The sequence below is a fragment of the Mangifera indica genome, chromosome 15 (genome assembly GCF_011075055.1).
Source record: "Mangifera indica cultivar Alphonso chromosome 15, CATAS_Mindica_2.1, whole genome shotgun sequence".
NCBI lineage: Eukaryota > Viridiplantae > Streptophyta > Magnoliopsida > Sapindales > Anacardiaceae > Mangifera > Mangifera indica.
Genome location: NC_058151.1, coordinates 12050904 through 12074507, shown reverse-complemented (window position 1 = coordinate 12074507; position 23604 = coordinate 12050904). Strand labels below are relative to the sequence as shown.

General features: G+C 31.9%; 4 protein-coding genes across 8 annotated transcripts; 3 read left to right on the top strand and 1 right to left on the bottom strand.

Moving 5' to 3' along the window:
- Positions 1-2337: 2337 nt before the first annotated feature.
- LOC123197505 lies at positions 2338-4139 on the bottom strand. Its single transcript, XM_044611826.1, has 3 exons — positions 3558-4139; positions 3368-3456; positions 2338-2773 (listed from the first exon to the last, which is right to left on the bottom strand). The coding sequence occupies exons 1-3, from the start codon at positions 3645-3647 to the stop codon at positions 2338-2340; spliced, it is 615 nt and encodes a 204-aa protein (XP_044467761.1). The 5' UTR covers positions 3648-4139.
- On the top strand, positions 4138-8618 carry LOC123198250 (probable 2,3-bisphosphoglycerate-independent phosphoglycerate mutase). 4 transcript variants are annotated; one of them, XM_044612923.1, is made up of 7 exons: positions 4375-4589; positions 5173-5269; positions 5375-5788; positions 6160-6305; positions 6622-6898; positions 7062-7334; positions 7883-8618. In XM_044612923.1, the coding sequence occupies exons 3-7, from the start codon at positions 5480-5482 to the stop codon at positions 8363-8365; spliced, it is 1488 nt and encodes a 495-aa protein (XP_044468858.1). In that variant the 5' UTR covers positions 4375-4589; positions 5173-5269; positions 5375-5479; the 3' UTR covers positions 8366-8618. The 4 variants fall into 4 exon arrangements, with proteins under 4 accessions (XP_044468856.1, XP_044468858.1, XP_044468859.1 ...); XM_044612921.1 differs by lacking the exons at positions 4375-4589; positions 5173-5269 and adding an exon at positions 4138-4217 and having other exon boundaries at positions 5449-5788; XM_044612924.1 differs by lacking the exon at positions 5173-5269 and having other exon boundaries at positions 5449-5788.
- Positions 8619-9446: 828 nt separating this feature from the next.
- LOC123197706 lies at positions 9447-11499 on the top strand. Its single transcript, XM_044612042.1, has 2 exons — positions 9447-9995; positions 10075-11499. The coding sequence occupies exons 1-2, from the start codon at positions 9679-9681 to the stop codon at positions 10925-10927; spliced, it is 1170 nt and encodes a 389-aa protein (XP_044467977.1). The 5' UTR covers positions 9447-9678; the 3' UTR covers positions 10928-11499.
- A 1302-nt stretch (positions 11500-12801) lies between these two features.
- LOC123197385 (protein FLX-like 2) lies at positions 12802-22441 on the top strand. 2 transcript variants are annotated; one of them, XM_044611656.1, is made up of 6 exons: positions 12802-12923; positions 13679-14254; positions 14667-14812; positions 14895-14992; positions 21420-21942; positions 21986-22441. In XM_044611656.1, the coding sequence occupies exons 2-6, from the start codon at positions 13695-13697 to the stop codon at positions 22012-22014; spliced, it is 1356 nt and encodes a 451-aa protein (XP_044467591.1). In that variant the 5' UTR covers positions 12802-12923; positions 13679-13694; the 3' UTR covers positions 22015-22441. The 2 variants fall into 2 exon arrangements, with proteins under 2 accessions (XP_044467591.1, XP_044467590.1); XM_044611655.1 differs by having other exon boundaries at positions 21420-22441.
- Positions 22442-23604: the final 1163 nt, after the last annotated feature.

Genomic DNA, 23604 nt, shown 5'->3' with positions numbered 1-23604 from the left:
TATCGTGCTCAATTTATATCCTTCAAAACTTTTCAAAATTTAGCTTAGACTCAAGCCCAACTCCCCCTTTGCCAAGCCAAGTTTGAGCAAAGTTAAATTTGAGTATATCCTAATTAAGAGGGATCTAAATATAATTATTAGATTATACTGGACCGGAAAACCTAAGTCAAACTTTAAGGACCCAAAAGATCCCTTATCATTATATAGAGTCGTGTAATTTTATTTTATTGTTGTTTCTATTTTTGTTTTTTCTGTTGGAGGTTCGCGCCTATTTCTTCTTGTTAAAGGACAAAATAGAACTACTTTCCCTCTTTTTCACAAATAATAAAATTATAAAATAATTTTAAAAATAAAAGCAATATTTGGAAAATTATAAATTACGGTTTGGGATTTTTGTTCCAAATTGAAAACTCATTTATTAGACTTCATAAAATATAATAATGATAATATTTTTAAATATTTAATTATATAATAATACATATATTTAATTAAATATTTAAAGTTAATTAATATGATACTTAATAATATTATGTTTTTCATTAAGTATTCATATGTTATTAATTAATGTGACTTCCTTAAATAATGAGACCTTAATTGCCCAACATTTCCATTTTAAGATTAATATTTTTAATATATTTCCTTAAAAAAATTTAAAAAGATACTTGAAATTCAGTTGACGTGTGTATCTTAAAAAATTATTAAAATTATGTAAACAAATAATATATATAATTTTATATATAAACAATAATATATTATCATAGGATTAAATATTTAATTAATAAAAACAGAAATTATTCGTATTTTTGTTTAATTTACATTTATATACACCGTTCTGAATTTTTAAATCTAAAATATATTAAATGAGTATTTTATATGTTTCTTATATTAAACGAGTATTTTTTTCTCTTTTTATGTTTTTCGTTTTTATAAATTTTTTAAAGTATGAAAATATTTCTTACGTTTTCAATTAATTACTATAATATCATAATTATATAAAAAATTCAATTTTTCGTCATTCAAATCATTTTTTTTTTGTGATAATTGAATCTTGTCAATATATTAAGTTTAATAGTTAATTATATATTTTACATTTGAATTGTAAACTAAAATATCTATAAAAAATGTTAAAATTATAATTGATATTATTGTATTTTTTAAATATATTAAACCCGTATATATGCGTTTTGTATCTTTTTTTATCCGAATTTTATGACCTTTTTCAGCAAACTATTTTTGACCATTTATTGTATTATACCTGTATAATTTTCATACTATTTTTCTCTGTATTTACTAACTAAGACTTGATATTATTTTATTTGTAATTTAAAATTATCCAATCACATTATGATGTGTCACTGTTTGTGCACATAACACCACTTATCTTAAAAATGGTTGTTGCTGACTCATGCCTTGGTGGAGTTACATCATTTGATAACTTTGAGATTAAAATTAGAATTTAGTTTCTGTTTTTTTTCCCAAATTGATAATTTACTAACTTGCCCTAAATTAAATTTTATTAATTGTAAGCTCTGGAATGGGGTAAATTCTAGACAAAGACAAGTAGATGGTGGGCTTGCTGAACCACCCCATGTTCAACGTTGCCTCTTCTGGATTCATCTTTTTATTTTGATAATAAATTGAAGATAAGGTTTTCGATAACAAGATTCAAGTATGGCAGTTGGGGGCACTTGGTTGTTGGGATTGAATGATTTCGTTTTCATTTCAGAAAGCTCCATTAATCATATACAAATTCATTTGGCCGATGGGAACGACATAATCTCGTATATTTGCAAATGAAGAGTACAATATATATTCATATATGCTCAAACAAATCAATTTCGAACTAAAGTTTTAGTTTAATAGTTAGATTCAAGATTAATTTATTGTTTTATTCTATAATACTATTTATTTTATCGATGATATTTTTATCCCTTCACTGATACTATACATTATATTGTCAACCCTCTAATGATATTATATATCGACTTAAACGAATTCAAACTAGAGATGATAGGTTTTACTCAAGTTTGAATTGGCTAGACTCAGAGTAAACCTCCATGGAAGAAGAACAACAAGAAGACTTTAACATATCCACCCACTATATAATTAAAAGGGATTTCTTTATAATCATCTGTGATTTGCTTTTATTGCCACAATTTAATTTGGGGTTTTAATATACATTAGGCATCTTGCACCATGGATAACTAAATATTGTGGCAAAAATAAGAATCATTTGACAAGTGATGCAGGCAACAATCGGACAGACCATGTCTCATCAGCCAAAAGAAATCAGATAAACAAAATTGCCAAACATGTGTGGCAGGAAATGGAGATGTCTTAATTTACATCTTGACAGGTGCCCATCTTTTTCCAAGTCCAACAAAGAAAAGAGTACAGAAGAGCAGCAGGGGAGGCAATTTGGTTGCTTTGCCTTAAAGAGGATTGCAGTGACAATGAATATAGATAAGAAGTTGTGTTAGCAAAAGAGAGATTATTTTTATGCATACACATCGTGTTGATCAATATATATTGTTGGGCAAAGATAGAAAACATGTCTAAGCCTGATAGCAATGAAATTACATCATAAAAGACCATACACAATCTGGCCACAGGCAATTTGAGGTAGAGAATTTGATAACTTCCCTCGGATTTCCTTTTACGATTATAGTTCTTATACTGTCCTAAACTCATAGAACTACAAGCAAAAAATCTTATACCATTGCAGTCACTCCAGCCATTGCACTCTTTAGAGAACCAGGTGAAGGCGGATCTCCTGCAGTTCAAAAGCAAGACAGTGTTAGACCTGATCAACAAGTTGTAAAAAAAATTCCTAATAAACTCCGGCCTTGATGCCAGATAACACTGTTAGTCCAAGAATCTTGATAAGATGGCCTCCCAGACCTATGAACAATAGCAGCAACAAAGTGCACAAACTGTTCAACATTTTTTAATAAATATACAAGTGTAGCTACAAGGGAGTGTCCTTCTAAATACTACTGGTTAGTATTTTTGCTCTGGGTGGAAATCTTATCTTTGTACAAATAATAAAATTATGCTGTCCACTTAGAATACACAAATGGCTACACATTTGATATATGTTATTAAATGATTTGGTGATTTTAAATTAAAGATAAAATAATACCCAATCAAATGATGACATATTATATATGTACTCAACTATACACAAAAATGGGTATGCACAACATTGCTCTTGTACAAAAGTGCAAACGTATCAAACATTACTAGCTAAGTTTACACAACTGTCCAGATTTCAGGTAGAAATATTTCTTGAAACAAACACTTTCATGAGGTGTGAATTCAAAGGCTTTACGGATTATACAGATTACCAGTTACAAGAATAGAATACCTGCTAAGACTATGTACAGTCAGACCACGCTCAGTCACTTCTATACATGTATGTGAGCCAACAAAGCCATTTCCACCAAATACAAGTATCTAAACAAAAAGAACGGCCAGTTATAGTTAGAAGGAGAAGCATTTGTAGTATGGCTCAAACGGAGAAACAAAATTCAAGAAAGCCCTTCAGTACAGATTACCTTGTCCATTGAAGGCTGCTGGTCCCCTAGTGCCCCATCTACCTTGTTTGAACCGGTTGACAACAATCTCCCGTTTTTAGACGCAGCCATTTTACTGTCTCAAATTATTGAGAAGATCACATTCTTTTTTCCACGCTCTAATCTAATGGGGTCAATATCACACTCTTTAAAGATAATTTCACAACCTAAAACCGGATATTTCAAGCACATTTTCATCTAGCGTTACGAAAAGAAGCCAAACAGTTAAAGAAAAGAAAAAATATATAAAAACCCAGATGACAAACAAGCGTACACTAAAGAAAACAAAAGCAAATTCACAAAAAGACAAACACAAAACTCGGCCAAGTTATTTAGAAAAGAACCAAAAAAACAGTTAAAACAAGTAGCATAAGAGCATTTACAACAAGATTCTAGGAAGCGAAGAGTGTGAATCAATCAAACGTGAACTGAGAATCGATTTCATATTGTGGGATTTACTCTCTTTGTTGTTTCTTGGTATAGAATTGCGTTTTTAAGCAAAGAATTTATTAGCTGTAGTGCTTTTGTAACGGAGCAGCTTCTAAACTTGCAACGTAACGGAGCAGAGAGACAACACATGGCGCGTAACAGAGCAGAGACCGGACAAGTGTTCGATCAGATGTTTGGTTTAAGTCCATCTAGGTTGTTTTGTTTTTGCTACTTCCAAATTTCCGTTTGTTTTACAAAAATATTTTCTGAAAGTATTTACTTTTTATAACTCCAATGTAAATTAGTAAAAATACTCATCTCCTCATATAAATTAAGAAACTGAATTGATTCTGTTTAATATTAAAAGTTTATTCTGTGAAAAACAAAAACTTTTTTTTTCTATTTCCAACCTCTTTTTGGTCTTCAATTAATAAGAAAAAAGTGAACGGTGAGGTTTAAAGATTCTTTTTTAAGAATAATCAGAACCCAGAAACTGTAACCAGCTTAAACACGGTTTTCTCTTCTCTTTTCGACTCTAAACAAGCTTCAAATATTTAAACTTGAATCTATTCTTTATTTTTTGAGGTGAGTTTTCTTATTAATCACCTTATAACTTCACGCTTTTTGTTCATTTCTTAGTCTGGATCGAGATTTCCATTTTTCTTTTTTAGAGCCTTTGCTTGATTTCTTTGAGTTGATGTTGATGAGGGTTTCATGTTGATATATAGTTTTAGTTGTTCATTCATCCAATTTTACCTGATAATGCGATTACCCATTTGGATTTTGCTGTTAATATTGAGAATATCATCCTTTTCATCTTATCTTCATTAAATTTATTCAGAATTTTTTCTTTGCTTTCTTTATATTTAGTGGTTAAAAGAAGAAAAATGGATGCTTTATTCTTGTAATTGGATGTATTCTGTAGGTTAAGTGAATGCCAGCTTTTATTTCATTTTGTTTAATATTAATCTAAAGCTTGTGTGGGGTTCTTTGGCTTGGTTCTCTGTTAGTTTTGATGGCTATGTTGCATGCCCAATTGATTTTAATACTCTGAGTTTTTGTCTAAACTTCTAATCAAATGAATTGGATAGTTAAAATCTAGGAAAAGTTCTTTTGCATCTTTTATTTTGTGCCTGAATTTCACTTGTATGTGTCTCTTGGTGTTTAGGTCGCTGAAATGAATTTCACAGACCAGTCAAGATAAATTATCAAATTTTGAAACTATATATGACACCCATGTTATTGTGATCTGAGTTACAGTTTAGGTATTTTTACTTGTAACTATGTATAAATTCCAATTCTCCAAGTGTAGGGCAGAATTTCTTTAGTTACTTTTTTGTATTCTTAGGTTTTCTTTTCCTTGGCTGTAGCTGCTGTATCTGGTAATAGCTGTAATTATTGAAGTTGGTAATTCTAGACACTTCGATTTTCTATTCATTTTCAGTACTACGCTGAAGAAAGATACCTATATAACCATGAGTGGTCACCAGCAGCCCAAGAGAAGAGTGGCACTTGTGTTGATTGATGGGTTGGGGGATGTATCTCTACCAAGATTTGGATATAAGACTCCGTTGCAAGCAGCCAATGTGCCCAATCTAGATGCCATTGCATCTGCAGGAGTTAATGGTCTCATGGATCCTGTTGAAGTAGGCTTGGGTTGTGGAAGTGACACAGCACACCTTTCTTTATTAGGTTATGACCCACGAGTATACTACAGGGGACGAGGCGCTTTTGAGTCCATGGGAGCTGGATTGGCCATGTCACCTGGGGATATTGCATTCAAGGTGGGCATAAAATGAAAGCATGTAGTTCTGATAGATCTCGCATGATTTTAATTAGTAAATTTTTCTGTAATTCAGCAAGCAACTGTTTTTTAATAGCATGGCAGTATCTAGATTTTCACTTTTCTGATGTTTTCATTTTTATATGGAACCTCCTTTCTGGGTTTTCCCCTAAACATTCACCATGCTTTGCACCATACCAAGTTAGATCAGTCATTTTGAAGTGACAAACATAAATGTTGATATATTTTCTTTTAAAATTTCTTTATTCTTACAGTCTCTTCTATTGTCGTTTTTATCATTTGGTCCATTTTTTTTGTATAATTTGGTAATATATTGGTGTTGAAATTCCATCACAATTGTTCAACCTCCAGTCAAATTTTGCTACATTGGATGAGAAGACTGGAATAGTTACCAGTAGGAGGGCCGACCGGCATTTTGAAGAGGAAGGACCAGTCCTCTGTGCTGCATTGGATAGAATGAAGCTACCATCTTTTCCGCAGTATGAAGTTAGAGTCAGGTGCTTATGTTTCCACTATGATTATCAATTTATATGCATGTGTTTTGCAGTGCAGACGGATGATTTAAGAAATTTATCGTACTCAACAAAAAAATTCTAGAAACTTTAAAATATATTCTGGTCTTTGAACATAATTATTTATTTAAAAGTTCCTATGATTCAGAATTAATCATAATGTCTCTCCTATTAATCAAGTTGGATAAAATTCTCAAATTTTAAGGTACATCAAATACCTTAGTTTCTGGCTTGATGCCGTATGCTTCTAAATTTCAGATTTCATTTATAGACAAATTTAGCACATGGTTGTCTTTTGTAGGTATGCAACAGAACACAGGTGTGGGGTGGTTGTAAAGGGACCAAAATTAAGTGGAAATATATCAGGAACTGATCCTTTGAAAGACAATCGCCTACTACTGCAAGCTGAGCCACTAGATGATACTGATGAAGCAAAGCACACAGCAGCAGTTGTTAATGAGTTATCCAAGGAGATTTCAAAAATTCTTGTTTCTCACCCATTGAATGCAAAACGAGCAGCAGAAGGGAAGAACATTGCCAATGTTGTTCTTTTGCGGGGCTGTGGTATTCGAATTGAGGTGTGCTCTAATCTTGAATAATCTGTCATCATGTTATAATCTACATCTCTTTCTTTCTTCCTTTTTTCCATTGGGTCGGAGGGGAAAGGGCTAAGGAATGGTATTGTTTATAGTCTATATCTTGGGAAGAATCTGTTTAATTATACATATATCTTTTCAACAGGTTCCTCCGTTTCAAAAGAAACATGGGCTGTCGCCATGCATGGTAGCTCCTACTAAAATAATTGCTGGTTTGGGCCTATCACTTGATATTGATATCCTGGAGGCTCCTGGTGCCACTGGAGATTATCGAACACTTTTAACTTCCAAAACCAATGCTATAGCTAAGGCACTCTCAGCTCCTTTGAATACATGCCCTAATGTATTTGTACCAGGGGAGGATGAGCACAAACCAGGGCGACCAGACGGCTATGATTTTGGATTTCTCCACATTAAGGTCTTAACATTCTGACTGCTGGGTATAATTTTGTCTTTTTGTGTTTCCATGTGCCCTTTGCTTTACCACTTCAAACACTTGCATTTTATACCAGGGTGTCATTTTTGTTATTTATTTTTTTTAGTTTCTTCCCTTTCTATGAGCTTCTGTAATCATTGCTAGCCAAAAATCTTGTGAGAAACCTAAATTGGATTTGTGTCTTACCAAAGATGAACTCTTTTGCAACAACACCTGCAATGATGCCAAATGTCATATGTTATTGATTTTGGAACCTCTGAACTGAAGACCTTTGGGCATTATCTCATTGTCTTTCATAACAAGCTGTATTGACAGTCAAAAATCATTTCATTTTCTTGATTTTCGATGCTGATTTGTTTCTTCTCAGATGCTTAAGATGTCATTTTACCTTACCATTTCCTTTTTTCCCCTTTCTTTTATGGCATCAGATAATGGAAATCATATAGTTATTATGCTTATGAGCTTAAAGCTTGGATCAGAGAATTACCATGTCATGATGTTAAAGATTTTTTTCACAATTTGTATTTCAGGCAGTTGATGATGCAGGCCATGATAAGGCCAGTGTTTTCAAAGTCAAAGCATTGGAAGCTATCGATCAAGCAATAGGTCAGCTGGCCAGACTCCTCTGGCAGGCAGAGGGAACCAGGGATTTCCAATACTTCCTTTGTGTCACTGGAGACCACTCAACCCCAGTTGAATATGGAGACCACAGCTTTGAATCAGTTCCCTTCACAATGAGCCGGTTAAAAGACTTTGTGGGGGCAGTAGGAGGGGAGTCTACTGTCATGAAAACTTCCCTTGACCCATTTCCTCTTCCAGCCATAAAGGCTGGTGAGGACCTAACAGAAGATACAGAAACAGAGAAAGATAGAAGTAGCCATCAGCTTCAAGCTTTCAGTGGTGATTCAGTATGTGAGTTCAATGAGATAGCGGCAGCAAGGGGTTGTCTTGGACGTTTTCCGGGAGGTGAGATGATGGGAATTATAAAGAACTATCTTAAACTAAGCGCATAAACTTCTTATCTGGAACTCAGAGATACCTCCTGATGACACATCAATCAATGCCTATGCTGGCTCTTAAGTTATCTCTCTTAAAAATAAAGATGATTTGAAACTGAAAATAACTGTGATCTTGTTAGTCATTGTCATCAAAATTTTGGCATCATTTTCTGACATTGTAGGATAACCGGATCTTTCAGTTTTTTGTCATAAAGATGTATAGAACTGCTTTGGTGAATTTATCTGGCATCAAATGTGCTTTACAGAATTGTTTTCAAATTCTAAGAACCTGCTTAGTATAGAATTGCAAAAGAAAATTTATGAGAAGGAAAAATTTTCCTGATTGCGGAATGGAATATAAAGCTAGAAATGGGGTGGATACGAACTAAATTGAACTTAAACACCCTTTGTTCGAGTTCAATTTAAATAAAATGTAGTTTGGTTTTAGTTCGATTTGAGTTTGTCGAGTCAAAATTACAGGTGATTAGAGTTCGGTTTGAATAAAAAATGATTTGGTTTGATTTAAATTTATAGTTCAAATTTGTGATTTGGTTTGGTTTGAATTCATGGTTCAATGTGGTGCATTGACAAATGATATTGTTTTGTTTTATTTAAATAATAGACAAAACTATCGATTCGAACAATAAATTTAAGTTGAATTAAGTTATAAAATTGAACCTTGATTCAAGTTATAAATTCAAGCTGAATTGAACCATGAATTTGAATTATTGATTTGAATAATAAATTTAAGTTGAATTTGAGTTAGATCAAATTGAACATTTCTTAACTCAAGTTTGATTTGGTTTAAATGAATCGAATCTTCTAGTTTAAATTCGGTTTGAATTTGAAGTAAATGAATTTGATTTGAATTTAAATTAAATAAATTTGAATTAAATCAATTAAATTGAATCGGTTTTTAAAATCGAGTCAATTCAGTTTGGATCTAACTCTAACTAGAAATGGATAAAAGCAACGCAAAAGAATATTACATAGTGGTAGAAAAAGTGGAAGCACCATAACAAATTTGTCTGTCCTATGTGCTCTACTTTAATTTTCTTCTAAATTGAATCTTCGGTTGCCAATTGTTTAACTCGACGATTTCATATCTTACTCTCTCTCTCTCTCTCTGCTGAAAGGTTGAAAAATCAGGCCCGCTTTGAGCATTCAAATTCAATCATTCATACGATCATTTACATAAAGTATACAGATCATGTCACCGCACCCAGGATTCCCTTTCTTAATTCTTAAGCAAAATTATCGCATAAACCCACTTTCCCCCTCTTCTCCCCTGCATCCACGCACACACAGAAAGGATAAGCTGAGCAGCCATGTATGTTACAAGGCCTTTATCCATGTACAGAAATTTCCCAAGTGCTCTTTCGGTAGAGCCACGGGAGGTCCCATATTCAGGTTTTCTAGTAATTACAGATGAAGAAGCAGAAGCAGAAGATTCTTTTTGCTGGGGTGCCTGTAAATTCAGAAGTGTTAAAAGGTTACCATTTCCTCAAGACAAGTTACTAACAGTTGTTCATTCATCAGATTACCAAGAGATTAGCAAGACTAAAGTTTTGTTTATCCCAGTTCTCGACCAACCTCTCTCGTCTAATCGCTACTATGTTATCAGAGCTAAAGGCAAATACAAAGGGTACTTATGCTCTTTACTGAACTTCTGTTCATATGGTTTTTTATTCAGAAAGCTAAATTTTTTTTTTTTTAATTTGCAGGCAAGCTTGCAAAAGTTCAAGGGAGAATGACATGGGGATTTGCTGCTTCAACAATATCATAAATGATGAGAAACCAAAGCCATTTGATCATAGAAACATATACCAGCAATTCAAGATCCACCGTTATCAATGGCACAATTTCTTTGCCAAGTCCGCTGCTACTGATGGCCTTCCTCCAAGATTCCTGAGAAAGAAAGGCTGGGAAGTTCGCAACTCAAGATTAGTTCGTTCTCGACTAAGTGAAGCTCTAGGCCTTGATAATTCTCTCAGAGCACTGCTTCCAAGCTTCGACTTCTCTATAAGTAGCAAGCGTTCGAATTCAAATGTTGTAGGCACATGGTACTGCCCCTTCATATTTGTAAGAGAGAAAGCCAGACTTAGACACCAAATGAAGAGGTCAGTGTTCTATAAAATGACTCTTGAGCAACGGTGGGAAGAGATCGTTTCATGCCAGAATAATGGAAGCAATGTTGTGAATGTGAATACAATGGTGAAAAGGGAAGCGAGTTCAGTGTTTGGTATGGAAGCTTTAAGGGATAATAGAGAAAACCATGCTGGATTTGTGTGGTTTATAGTCTATGACAGAAATAGAGTGAAAAGGGCAAGTGTGGGATTGAGTGTAGCCATTGTTGAGAAAATGAGATGGGTGGAAGAGGAAGGAGGGTGGGTTGGTGGTGGCAGAGAAAAGGAAGTGAGAGTGCAGAGAGTTGAAGAGAATACAAGTGAAATTGGCTGGCAGAGATTTGGCTGCTATGTGTTGGTGGAGAGCTTTGCTTTGAGGAGAATGGATGAAACTTTGGTATTAAGGTGTAAATTTATACATACCCAGCACATCAAATGCAAATGGGAATGAGGTTTTACACCATCCTCAACATCCGTGGCAAAGACTGTGAAGCTTGAATTTCTGTTGAGCTGTTTAGAAAAGTGCTTATAATGCTGCTGTAATTGTTTTCTGTTAGAATTTTCAGTTGTATCAAATGGTGCTGAACTCCATTGGCATGGTGTACAGTCTGACTAAAAGTCACTGATACCTCTGTAAATTCAGCTGCAGGATGCTAAGATGAGGCATCGGCTAAGAGAAAAACTATAAACCAGAAAATCTATCTTCTCGGAAGCAAAACTTGCTTTGATTGATGGAAGCCCTGCTTCTCAATCGACAATTTCCTACCATCCCATCAACATAACACTTTCACTGTGTAAATAACTCATGCCAAAAGTGTCAAGAAGTCGCAGGCCACCTAGATGCATGTTGTCACAAAACGCGAATGTGCAAGCTCCTACCTTGAAGCAACGTGGAGGGAAAATCTCCCTCAAATAAGAAATATAAGCCAATGGATCGAGAACACATGTTTAACATCAAATTGTTAGAATATGTAATTAGATATAATCATCATTATACTAATTAAGCGGTTTATATCATATATAATAGAAGGTGATTGTATTATTTTAACAACACATTAAATATAAAATGATTGAGTCGATCAAGTGACATGAATCATATTAAACGTAAATAGTGATATCACACTCAGCAACCTTTAATGTGCATCAATTGACCATACATGTCACCCAAATTATATGAACACGCAAACTTCTAAAAGCATCCAGGCTCCACGTGTCTCCAAACCATCACAGTGCCCTCACCTTTTGGCGATAAAACAAAGAGAGGAGGGGCAAGGAGGGATCTTTTGATCTAGGGTATATCTTTGGATCTTCTTCAAAAACCATTTCACAATCTTTTTGGTTCAAGAAACTCCTGAAAAGAGAGACGAGCTAATAACTCAAAAAAACTCTTTTGTATATTAGGGTTTTTGCTTAAAAACATCAAGGTGTTTATAGCATATGTTTAAAATTTTATTAAATATTGCACAAAATACTAACCTGAAGACCAGTGGTATGAATCGATGCAAAAACAAAACTTAAAGAATGAACAATTACAAATCAACATTGTTGATTCCTTATCTTTGTGATTCTTTGGTAAAATGCTTCAACAATCTTTTTAAGGGTAAAAACATCTCTACTCATCCACGAAACACCTGGGTTATCATTAATAACTATAGAGAAAGGGTGCGAGTACTTGGTAAGTGTTAATAGTCCAATGAAGTGAGAGAGAGTTTGTAATAAGAATAATATTATACATATTTACTTCGAATATATAAATAGATATACACTTATATGTGTCATCATATGAATAAATGTTAATTTTTCTTAATTCAAAATTATCTAATCACATAATAACACAATTAAAATAAATATTCATTTACATACTCAAAATACGTATATATATATAATTTTATTATTTTTATAAATACATATGTGAAACAAAGATAAAGAAATGTCATTTTATTTATTCATATTGAAAACTAAAGTCTCACATCTAATAAATATAATATAAGTGAGTGATATATAAGTGTAAGAGATTAAACTTTAACATAAATAATTAATTTTATAAAATATAAATTTCAGTCTCTACGCTTATAATCTAATATATGTTTCGACAATTCATAAGCATAAAACATCTAACTAAATTAGTAGGCAATATGAATAGAAATGGTAAAATCACTTTTCTCTAGCTCAAAACAAACTTCAATGACAAATGATTGAACTCTTTAATTGTGGACAAAAAAGTGGGAAAATCCCAGTCTCCAATACGGCGTCGTATTGGAACTTTTTAATCATAGTTTTAGTTTTTTCATTTTGGTCCACCTTTTTTTTGTGTATGCCAATTCCAATTGCCTTTTGTAGGGTTTTACTGATATTTTAGTTTTTCACGGTGAGTTTAGCTTGCTTCTTCTTCTCTCTCTCAACTCTGGTCATTCTCTTGACGATTTTCCTCCTCTATCTCCGCCGAGGTAAGCGAAAACGGCGTCATTTCATCTTTTTCTCCTTTTCACTTTCCTCCTGAATTAGGGTTATCATGGAAACATCGATATGCTCATCTTATCTTTGTTATGTTTCTTGTATAATGTCTTTCACACCATTTGATTGCCATCATGTTGTTTCTGAAATTTTTTCAAATTTTATTTTCTGGGTTTGTAAATTTTAATAAATTTCACCTGTAGCTGATTTTTTTTTTTTAATTTCTTTTGCTTGCTTGTGTAATAAAGAATATGAGTTTGTAATTTCACATTCTGGCTGAGTCATGTCGATATACATAATGTGACCCATTTTGGTCTATGATAAATTTCTCACTCAGGGTTTTGTTCTGCTTTAGGGTGTTTCTGTATTATATAGATTAGAGATGTCATGATTAAAATTTTAGTTTTCAAATGTTGTGCCGTCAAATTCTACTGTAATATTGAGGCAATGTGTGTGAATGAACTATTTTATGATTGGTTGAAGGAATATTTGTCTAACTGTTTGTATATTTTTAAATATTTTTTCTCAATGAGCTTCATCCTAAAGAGTTAAATGCATTACTTTTACATTGATATTATCTCAAATTTTGTATCCTTTTTCTCTGTATTAAATTATTGCTTGTTACTGTGTACAGTTTACGCCAGCATTTACTTTTTAAGCTCTTAGCAGCTAGTTTTGACTTTGATGCTGTGCATGTACCACATTAACTGTGATTCTGTATTCTCATAGGTTATATATCTTATTTCAGGTTATAACTTCTTGACATGGGAAGTAAAGGTCGGGTGCCACCCCCTCATCTAAGGCGGCCTCTTCCAGGCCCTGGCATAATGCATCCTGACTCATTTGGCCCTGGAAAATGTCCAATGCCAGGTGCCTTCCCTCCTTTTGACATGTTGCCACCTCTAGAAGTTATGGAACAGAAAATTGTTGCGCAACATGTGGAGATGCAGAAGCTTGTAACAGAGAACCAGCGGCTTGCTGCTACTTATGGAACATTGAGACAAGAACTTGCTGCAGCACAGCATGAGTTGCAAATATTGCATGCTCAGATAGGAGCTATGAATTCTGAGAGAGAGCAGCAAATGAGAAGCCTTACTGACAAGATTGCCAAGATGGAAGCTGATCTACAAGCTGCAGAACCTGCTAAGTTGGAGTTACAGCAGGCAAAGACAGATGCTCAGAATTTGGTTGTAGCAAGGGAGGAACTTATCACTAAAGTTCGTCAACTGACTCAGGATCTTCAGAGGGCCCATGCAGATGTACAGAAGATGCCAGCTCTGATGTCAGAACTTGATAGCCTTAGACAAGAATATCATCATTGCAGGTTTCTTTTGATATCTTATTTCTGATTGTCCCAGGTGTAACTTCGGTAGAAATTATCTCGAGATTTTTGACATTTTGAAAATAAATATTAATTTTAGCAGCTTAGGTGCATATCTTTTACACAAATTTCATTTTTCACACATTCTATAACTATTTCTTGATAATTGTGTGCCTGTATTTCTTGCTTGAAGTTGTAAACCTGGAATTCAAAGGTATTTTTATTTGCACCAATGATTTTATTTGGAGAAAATTGGATCCAAGTAATTAATTTCTGAACATCCCTGGTTCTGTAACATTTAATAATGTATCATTCCTTCTTGGAGTCATTTTTACAGATGCCTATTGTTATATTTTCCTCTTAATTAGCCTCTAGTTATGGACATCCAACGACCTTTTATCATATGATCATGCAGGGCTACTTATGAATATGAAAAGAAATTTTACAATGATCACCTTGAGTCACTTCAGGTGATGGACAAGAACTATATTACAATGGCAAGGGAAGTGGAAAAGCTTCGGGCAGAGTTGACAAATGCCTCTAATGTTGATAGAAGAGCTGGTATTTTTATTGTTTCTTTACTTCTTCCCTTTTGGATTAACTTTTTTGTTTCTTGGTCATGTATTTTATTGAACAAACATAGGTGGGCCTTATGGCACTGAAACTGGAAACAGTGAGAATGGTGCCTCTGGTCGTCCTGTGGGACAAAATGCTTATGAAGATGGTTATGGTGTTCCCCAGGTATGCTACTTTCCTTAGTTTTGGTTTACTTTCGCTGTTATTGAAAGGAATGGTGATTAAGCTATTTGAAAAGATAGTTCCTTTTTATCTCTATTTGATTAGATTTTTTTTATTATCACTTTTTTTAGGGCATTTTTTTAGTTGTCACTTCTGAGTAGAGGAAACAATTGAAATAATGTATCACAAATAGATATGTTAATTAGGTCGAATTGAATGGAGGTTTGGCCGAAAACACGAAAAAAGAACTTGACATGATAAGATTTGGTTTGACACTATAGAGTGTCAGGCTAGACCTATGAGCCTGTTGGGCCCAGAGGTGTCAATAAGCCTGATCAAACTTGAAGCCCAAACAATAATAGGTTGTCAGGTTGAGCTGACCTATTGAAATATAAAGCTCTAAGGTCCGACCCATATAATAATAGGTTAGGTCGGATCGAGTTTTAATGTGGCTGAATTAGGTTTTAATTGGGTCCTGTCGGGGTTCGGTCGTACCGACCCATTTAATCAATATTTTTAAAAAAATTTTAAACACAAATTATTTTTTAATTATTAAAATCGAAGACAGTATCTCGAATATTTTATTTATAATCCCTCACTTGTGGCGGAGGAATATCATAGTTATATGATGAAAAATATTATAAATTTGATAACATAGTAAAAATAAATTAATTTACATATTGTATAAATTACAAAATATAAATAAAATATATCTACTATATAACATTTATTTATTCATCTTTTACATCCAAATCTCTCAATTCTTCAAAGATATCTTTTTTCACACGATTCCGTAATTTGAAATCAATTTTGACCTAATCTTTCATGTATATTATTGCTTCAATCGTATTTGGATGTAAATTGGATTTTCTATCATCTAACACGCATCCATCGGTATTAAAAACGGATTTCGATGTTACAATTGACATCGGAGATATTAGTAGATCTCCACCCATAGTTGCAAGAACAAAAAAAGTTTCTACCTTGTCTTTTCACTATGCTAAAATATCTAGTTTTTCAGCATTATATTTTCGAACAATTTCTGGATAATGGTCAATATTTATATAATTATAAAATTGACTATAATTTGTATTTTAGCTAGCAGTTTGTTTACCGTTGCGCAACAGAGACTATATACGTGACTTTTTTTTATCTGAACTACTAAAACTTACCTTTGGTGTAGAATTTTGTTCAATTTTTTCATTTTTTTATTTATAAATATTATATATATCAAGTAAAAAATTTTGAACATATTCAACAGAATTAATATTACTATTAATTGATAATTTTTCATTAATAACATCAAATAAATTTTGTAATCCATTAGTTTTTGTCCTAAGATCTAAAACAGTAGCTACAGAATTAAGTAAAAGAATTTTACTCCAATATTTTTAAAATTTTTGTTCCATTTGCATACATATTTTGAAAAGTATGATGAGAGTGATGAGACTTATATTTTTTAAAAATATCATTTATTTTTACCATACTATATATTATAGAATAAGTTAGATAATACACACTTGAACAATGATCTGCGGTTGTCTTCAATGACTTTAACAAGTTTATTAAACCCGTAGCTATTTTTCAATATTGATTTGTCAAAAAAATAGGATTCGTCGAATCTTTTGATTGAGTATTAAAGTATCGTATTATAGGAACCTCATACCCTTCACACGCTTTCAATATGATATATGTTGAATTCTATCTAGTTTTAATATCTATTTTAAATTTTGTTTCTTCTCAACCCATTAATCTATATAATTAATGATATGTTTGTACCCGTGACGGGGATGATAAAATGTATGCAATGACATGTGTAATTACTTCTAAATATTTTTTAACCAAGCTCAAGTATTCTTGAGCGTTTAAATTAATAATGCGATATGCACATCTAGTATGAAATAATTTTTCTTTAAATGGAGGAAATAAATGATTATACATATATTCAATAACTTTTCATTATCGAAAGTAATTGAAAAAATAGAATTATTAATTTTATATTCTTAAAAAATATTTGCTAATGCACGATAAATTGTAAGAGTATTATGCAGATATTCTAAATTTTTAAATGTAATAATTTTTTTACATAATTGTCAATCAGAATTAATATAATTGACAGTTGCACAAAGATATCTTATATTTTGATTTGTAGCTGTCCATAAATCAAAAGTTATTGAAATAACACTATTAAAATTACTTAATTTTTTAATAATTTTTATTTTCATTAATTAATAATTTTTCAATATCTCTGATCAAAAAGTTGATCTAGGAATTATTCTAAATGTTGGTTGAATATTATTTTGCATCATCTATTCTAAAATTTCATCTTCTGCATAACTAAAAGGTTAATCAGAAGTAACTATGTACCTGCTTATATACTCTTACATTTTTATTTGATCGTATGTAAAAGTTGACATTTCTCTCATATATTCGAAATTTTTCGGCCTCTTGTTGAAGTGGCACTTAGACCAACGAATCGTGATATGGGGAATGCAATTTGTTTTTGTGTTTTGAGTTCATATGAAATTTTTTTACAGTAATCAGTAACATATCGATTAAGATCTTCTATACCACTTGTACTTACATATGTTAAACAAGAACCATAATATTTACATACTGTTAGACGAATTAATTTTTCATCTATTGTTTTCTCTATTCTATTTAAATGCTCCTGTACTATTGACCTACGAATTTATTTGTAATGATAAAATAAAAATAAAAATAATTATAAAATTATAAACACAAATTATTATTATTTGTGAATTCAGATATTTTTTGAAAGAGAGTTAATGAAAGAAAATGAGATTGAAAATATAAAAAAATAATTGAGATTGAAAGTTTGAGAAATTTGTATTTGTAAATGAAAGTGAAAATAAAAAATTGAATAGTTTTTTATAGAAAAAAATAAATAAATTAAAAAAAAAAAGCAACGGTTGGTCAGTAGCCATTGAAGAGCCAATGACTTCTGTCGCAACGCAGAAGTTGTTGTTTTTATCATTTGGGAGAAACATCTTCTGTCAATTGGCAAAAGAAGATTTGATAGAAGTAGAAAAAAATATATTTTTAAATTTTATTTTGTAAACAATATTGGGCAGGTCGGTCCATCGGGCTAATACTAAACCTTGAAGCTGGATCCAACGGGCATAGGTTAGTTCGACACTCAACAGTGTCGAACAAGGTCTTATGGTGTCGGATTCTTTTTTCATGTTTTGGGTATGCCCTGCATTCGGTCTGACCGAATTGACGTGTCTAGTTAGAGCAGGGTTCGGTTTTAATATTAAACTCATAGGTTGCCTCAATTTAACCCAACATTGTATATAAAATAAAATTTAAAAAATATTTTTTTTTCAACTTCTAACAAATCTTATTTTGCCATTTCACAGAAGATATTTCTGCCAAGTGGTAAAAGCAGAATCTGCCTAGTGGTAGAAGCAACGACTTTTGTCTTGTAGCAGAAGTCGTTCGCTCTTCAACGACTACTGGCACCAACCAGTAGCAGTTGCTTAATTTTAAAAAAAAAAAAAATTTATTTTTTTCTATAAAAACTTATTCAATTTTTTATTTTCACTTTCATTTGTAGCTACAAATCTCTTAATCTCAATTATTTCATCATATTTTCAATCTCATTTTCTTTCATTAACTCTCTTTGAAAAAATATCTGAATTCATAAGTAATAATAATTTATGTTTATAATTTTATTTTTATTTTTATTTTATTATTACAAATGTATTTAATGTCAAATGAATTCAATCTATTTAAATATTATTATGTTGGTGTTGATGATACACAAAGTGGAATAAGGGAGCACTAACGGGGGAAAGTGGTACATGTACAAATTCATATTATTTGACAGAGAAAAAAAGAAAACAAATGTCAATGATATAAGAATATTTAAATAGAATAGAGGAAACAATAAATGAAAAATTAATTCCTCTAATAGCATGTAAACATTGTGGTTTTTGTTTAACATACGCAAGTATAAATGAGACGGGACATCTTCGTCGATATGTTACTGATTACTGTAAAAAAATTTCACGTGACCTCAGAAGACAAAACAAATTGTATTTACCAGATTGAGATCCGTCGGTCTAGGTGCCATTTCAGCAGGAGTTTCGAGTAGTTTCGAACATATGAGAGAAATGTCAACTTTTACATACAATCAAATAAAGATGCGAGATTATATGACAAGTACGTAGTTGCAGAAGATAAAATTTAGAATGAATGATGTAAAATAATATTCAACCAGTATTTAGAAAAATTCCTACGCAACTCTTAGATCAGATATATTGAGAAATTATAAATTAATAAAAATAAAAATTATTGGAGAATTAAATAATTCTAATGGTGTTATTTCAATAATTTCTGATTTATGGAGTGTTATAAATTAGGATATAAAGTATCTTTGTGCAAACATCATTATATTTATTCTAATTGACAACTATGTAAAAAAATTATTGCATTTAGAAATTTAGAATATTCGCATGATGGTTACAATTTATCGTATATTAACAAACATTTTTGAAGAATATAAAATTAATAATTCTATTTTTTCAATTTCTTCTGATAATGATAAAGTTATTGAATATATGTATAATTGTTTATCTTCTCTATTTAATGAACAATTATTTCATATTAGATGTATATGTTATATTATTAATTTAATTGCTTAAAAAGGCTTGAACTTGGCTAAAAAACCTTTAGAAGTAATCAGACATGTCATTGCATACATTTAATCATCCCTATCACAGGTACAAATATATCATCAATTATGTAGATCAATGAGGTTGAAAAGAAAAAAATTAAAAATAAATGTTAAAACTTTGTAAAATTCAACATATCTCATATTGAAAGCGTGCGAATGGTATGAAGTTCCTATAACACGACAATTTAATACCTAACCAAAAGATTCGACGGATCATATTTTTTTGACAAATCAAGATTGAGAAATAGTTATTGTTTTAATGAACTTGTTAGAGCTATTGAAAACACTCACAGATCATTGCTCAAGTGTGCATTATTCAACAACTTATTTTATAATATATAGTATGATAGAAATAAATGATATTTTTAAAGAACATAAGTATCATCATTCTCATCATGTTTTTTAGAATATATGTATGCAAATAAAACAAAAATTTTAAAAATATTACAGTAAAATTCTTTAAAATTTCTGTTTTAGATCTTAGGGTAAAAACTAATGGATTACAAAATTTATTTAATGTTATTAATAAAAATTTATCAATTAATAGCAATGTTATTTCTGTTGAATATGTTCAAGATTTTTTACTTGATATATATATGAACAAAAATATAAAAAAACTGGACAAAGTTCTGCACCAGATAAACAAATGAAGATATAGTAGTTCAAGTAAAAAAAAGTCACGCATATGATCTCTGTTGCGCAAAGGTAAACAAATTGCTAGTCAAAGTATAAATTATAGTCAATTTTATAATTATATCAATATTGACCATTATCCAAAAATTGTTCGAAGATATAATGCTGAAAAACTAGATGTTTTAGCATGGTGGAAAGACAACACAAAAACTTTTCTTGTGTTTACGGCTATACCCGAGATCAACTAATACCTTCGGTGTCAATTGTAGCATCAAAATCCGCTTTTAGTACAGGTGGATGCGTGCTAGATGATAAAAGATCCAATTTACATCCAAATATGATCGAAGCGATAATACGCATAAAAGATTGAGTCACAACTGATTTCAAATTACAGAATCGTGTTACAAAAGATGTTTTTAAAGAATTTAGAGATTTTGATATAGAAGATGAGTAGATAAATGTTATATAGTAGATATTTTTATTTATGTTTGGTAATGTAAACAGTATGTAAATTAATTTATTTATACTATATTATCAATTTATAATTTTTTTATTATGTAATCACAGTATTCTTCCGTTACAAGTGAGAGATTATAAATAAAATATTTTAGGGTATTATCCTCAATTTTAATAATTAAAAAATAATTTATGTTTAAAAATTTTAATTAAAAATATTGATTAAATGGACCAATCTGACCCAATTAAAGCTGACCCGACCTAATTAAAGCCCGACTTATTATTATATGGGTCAACCCTTGGATCTTTATATATCAATAGGCCAATCACTGTTTGGGTCTCGGACCTGACCTATTGACAACTCTGCTCACAAGCACGAAAAATATCAAAGTTACTTTGCATAAAATTGTGTGCATAGAACGTGAAGCTAGACCGATTTTACATATTGACGTACATAATATATGTTGAACAGGAGTATTTGAACTTGAAATTGGTAGGTGGCATTTTATGACTAAAACAGGAGGCCAATTCGTAACTTGGCTGAACCTGCTGGATGGGAAGTCTTGGTATTATAAGGTTTATTGTTGATTTTGGATGGAACTTAAAGACTGATGTCACCCTTCAAATTTTGTCTTATAGGGGCATGGCTCTCTCCTTCCTGCTAGTGCAGGTACTAGTACTGGTGTCAATGCGAGTGTTAGTGCTCCTGCTTTTGTTGGATCTCAATCTGGGCATCCTCCTCCAAGGGCTGGTTATGATGCACCTAGAGCACCTGGTTATGAGCCGTCAAAAGGACCCGGTTATGATGCACACACGGGATCTAATTACGATGCACAGAGGGGGCATGGGTATGATATTCATAGAGGTCCTGGTTATGATGCAGAGAGAGGACCTGGCTACGACCCACAAAGAGTAGCTGGGTATGATCCACAAAGAGTAGTTGGTTATGATCTGCAAAGAGCGCATGGTTATGATGCGCAAAGAGGACAAGCTTATGATATGCAAAGGGGACCTGGATATGATTCGTCTAGGGGTGCTAGCTATGGTGGACCAGCAAGAGGTGCCACTGCTCCAAATGGACAAGTAGCTCTGAATAATGCACCTTACGGTTCTGCAACACCACCTGCCCGATCTGGAAGTGGGCATGACATACCACCTCGAGGTGGACATCCTTCTCAGAGATGGGCATGACATACCACCTCGAGGTGGACATCCTTCTCAGAGATGGGCATGAGATACCTGCACTCGTATCAATATAAATATTGTGCATTATCATTTCTTATATAGTACAACCATCACATTCACAATCTGCGGCATAGTGCTGATTATATTGCCATATTTGGAGAATATTTGAGGCAGACTGCTGACTTCCGAGCCATTTTTGTGATGTTTTACTTTATTTTTAACTTTTATGATTGAGTAGAAATTTACAGGCAGCCGGCAATGGTTTCCATCATTGTAGTGGATGTATCTGAAATATGAATGCACATAAAATGGTATACGTTCTTAATTGTAATAATTTCAAATCTACCGTTTGGATGGGATCAGATGTTTTGTTATTGTACTCTTTTAAGTTAAATATTATAGGATGGTTTTGGTGCAATGGACAAAGTAATACTATATATATCAATTTTAAATATAATTGATTATATATTTCTGTATGTTATCATATGATTGAATATTATTTTATTTTTAATTTAAAATTATTTAATCATATAATGATATTCATCATAACTTTTAAAGTCATATTAAGAGCCGAAAATGGGTTGTACTATTTTAAAGCTCATATAAAAGCAAATTTGGTTAGATTGTGTCAACCTACAAAAATTTGAAAGTCCGGAACAAGGCACATTATGATATCTTGTGGAAAAAAAATTTATTTATTTTATTATTTTTGTTTGTAAGGTTATCTCATAAACTTTTTTATGAAATTTTAGCCCCACTTGTTTTGTTTGCAAGTTGTGCCAAAAAAAAGTGGATCATATGGGCGGGCACAACACAACACTAGGGCTGGACTCGAGTCAAGCCAGGTCGAGCTCGAGCTCGAGCTCAGCTCGGTTGGATCGAGCTTGAGCTGGCTTGGGTTGGCTCAGTAGATTTTTTTAAAAATTTTTTTATATAAAACGACATCGTTTTGATCTATATATATTAAAAACGATGTCTTTTTGATAATGAAAAATGAGTCAAACCGAACAGAAAACGAGTCGAACTCGAGCCAAACCGAGTCAAGCTCGAATAGAACTCGAGTCGCCTATAAATAAACTGAGCCGAGCCCGAGCTTGGCTCGGCTCGAATCTAACCCTATACAACACAACACATTGTCAGAGCTAGTCACATTTTCAAGATGTATTATAATTTTTTTAATTATTGTTTAGGATGTATTATAATTGATTAAAATATTTTAATATTCACTTAATTTAATAAAAAATAATTAAATTAACCGTTTTAAGGGTTTGTACAATTTTATTTAGTCAACATGGTTACTCTCATATTTAACCCTTCAACACTAAGAAAAATTAGGGCTCTTTGATACTTGGCATGATATCTGATATATAATATTTTATATATTAAAAATTAAATAATGTTTTATCATAAAAGGTTTTTAGATATTTAAAATTATAAGAAATTAAATAAAATTATCTAATTAGGGTTTTTGATATGTTGGGTGTATTTTTAATTATATTATAATATTGTTATATATCCGATGGGTTTTTTTAACCATACAAAAACATTTAATATTTGGTGACGCTTGAGAATAGAAAATATATGAGCTTCTATGACATTAAAGACAAAACATTGATTGCTTCTATGACATTTAATATTC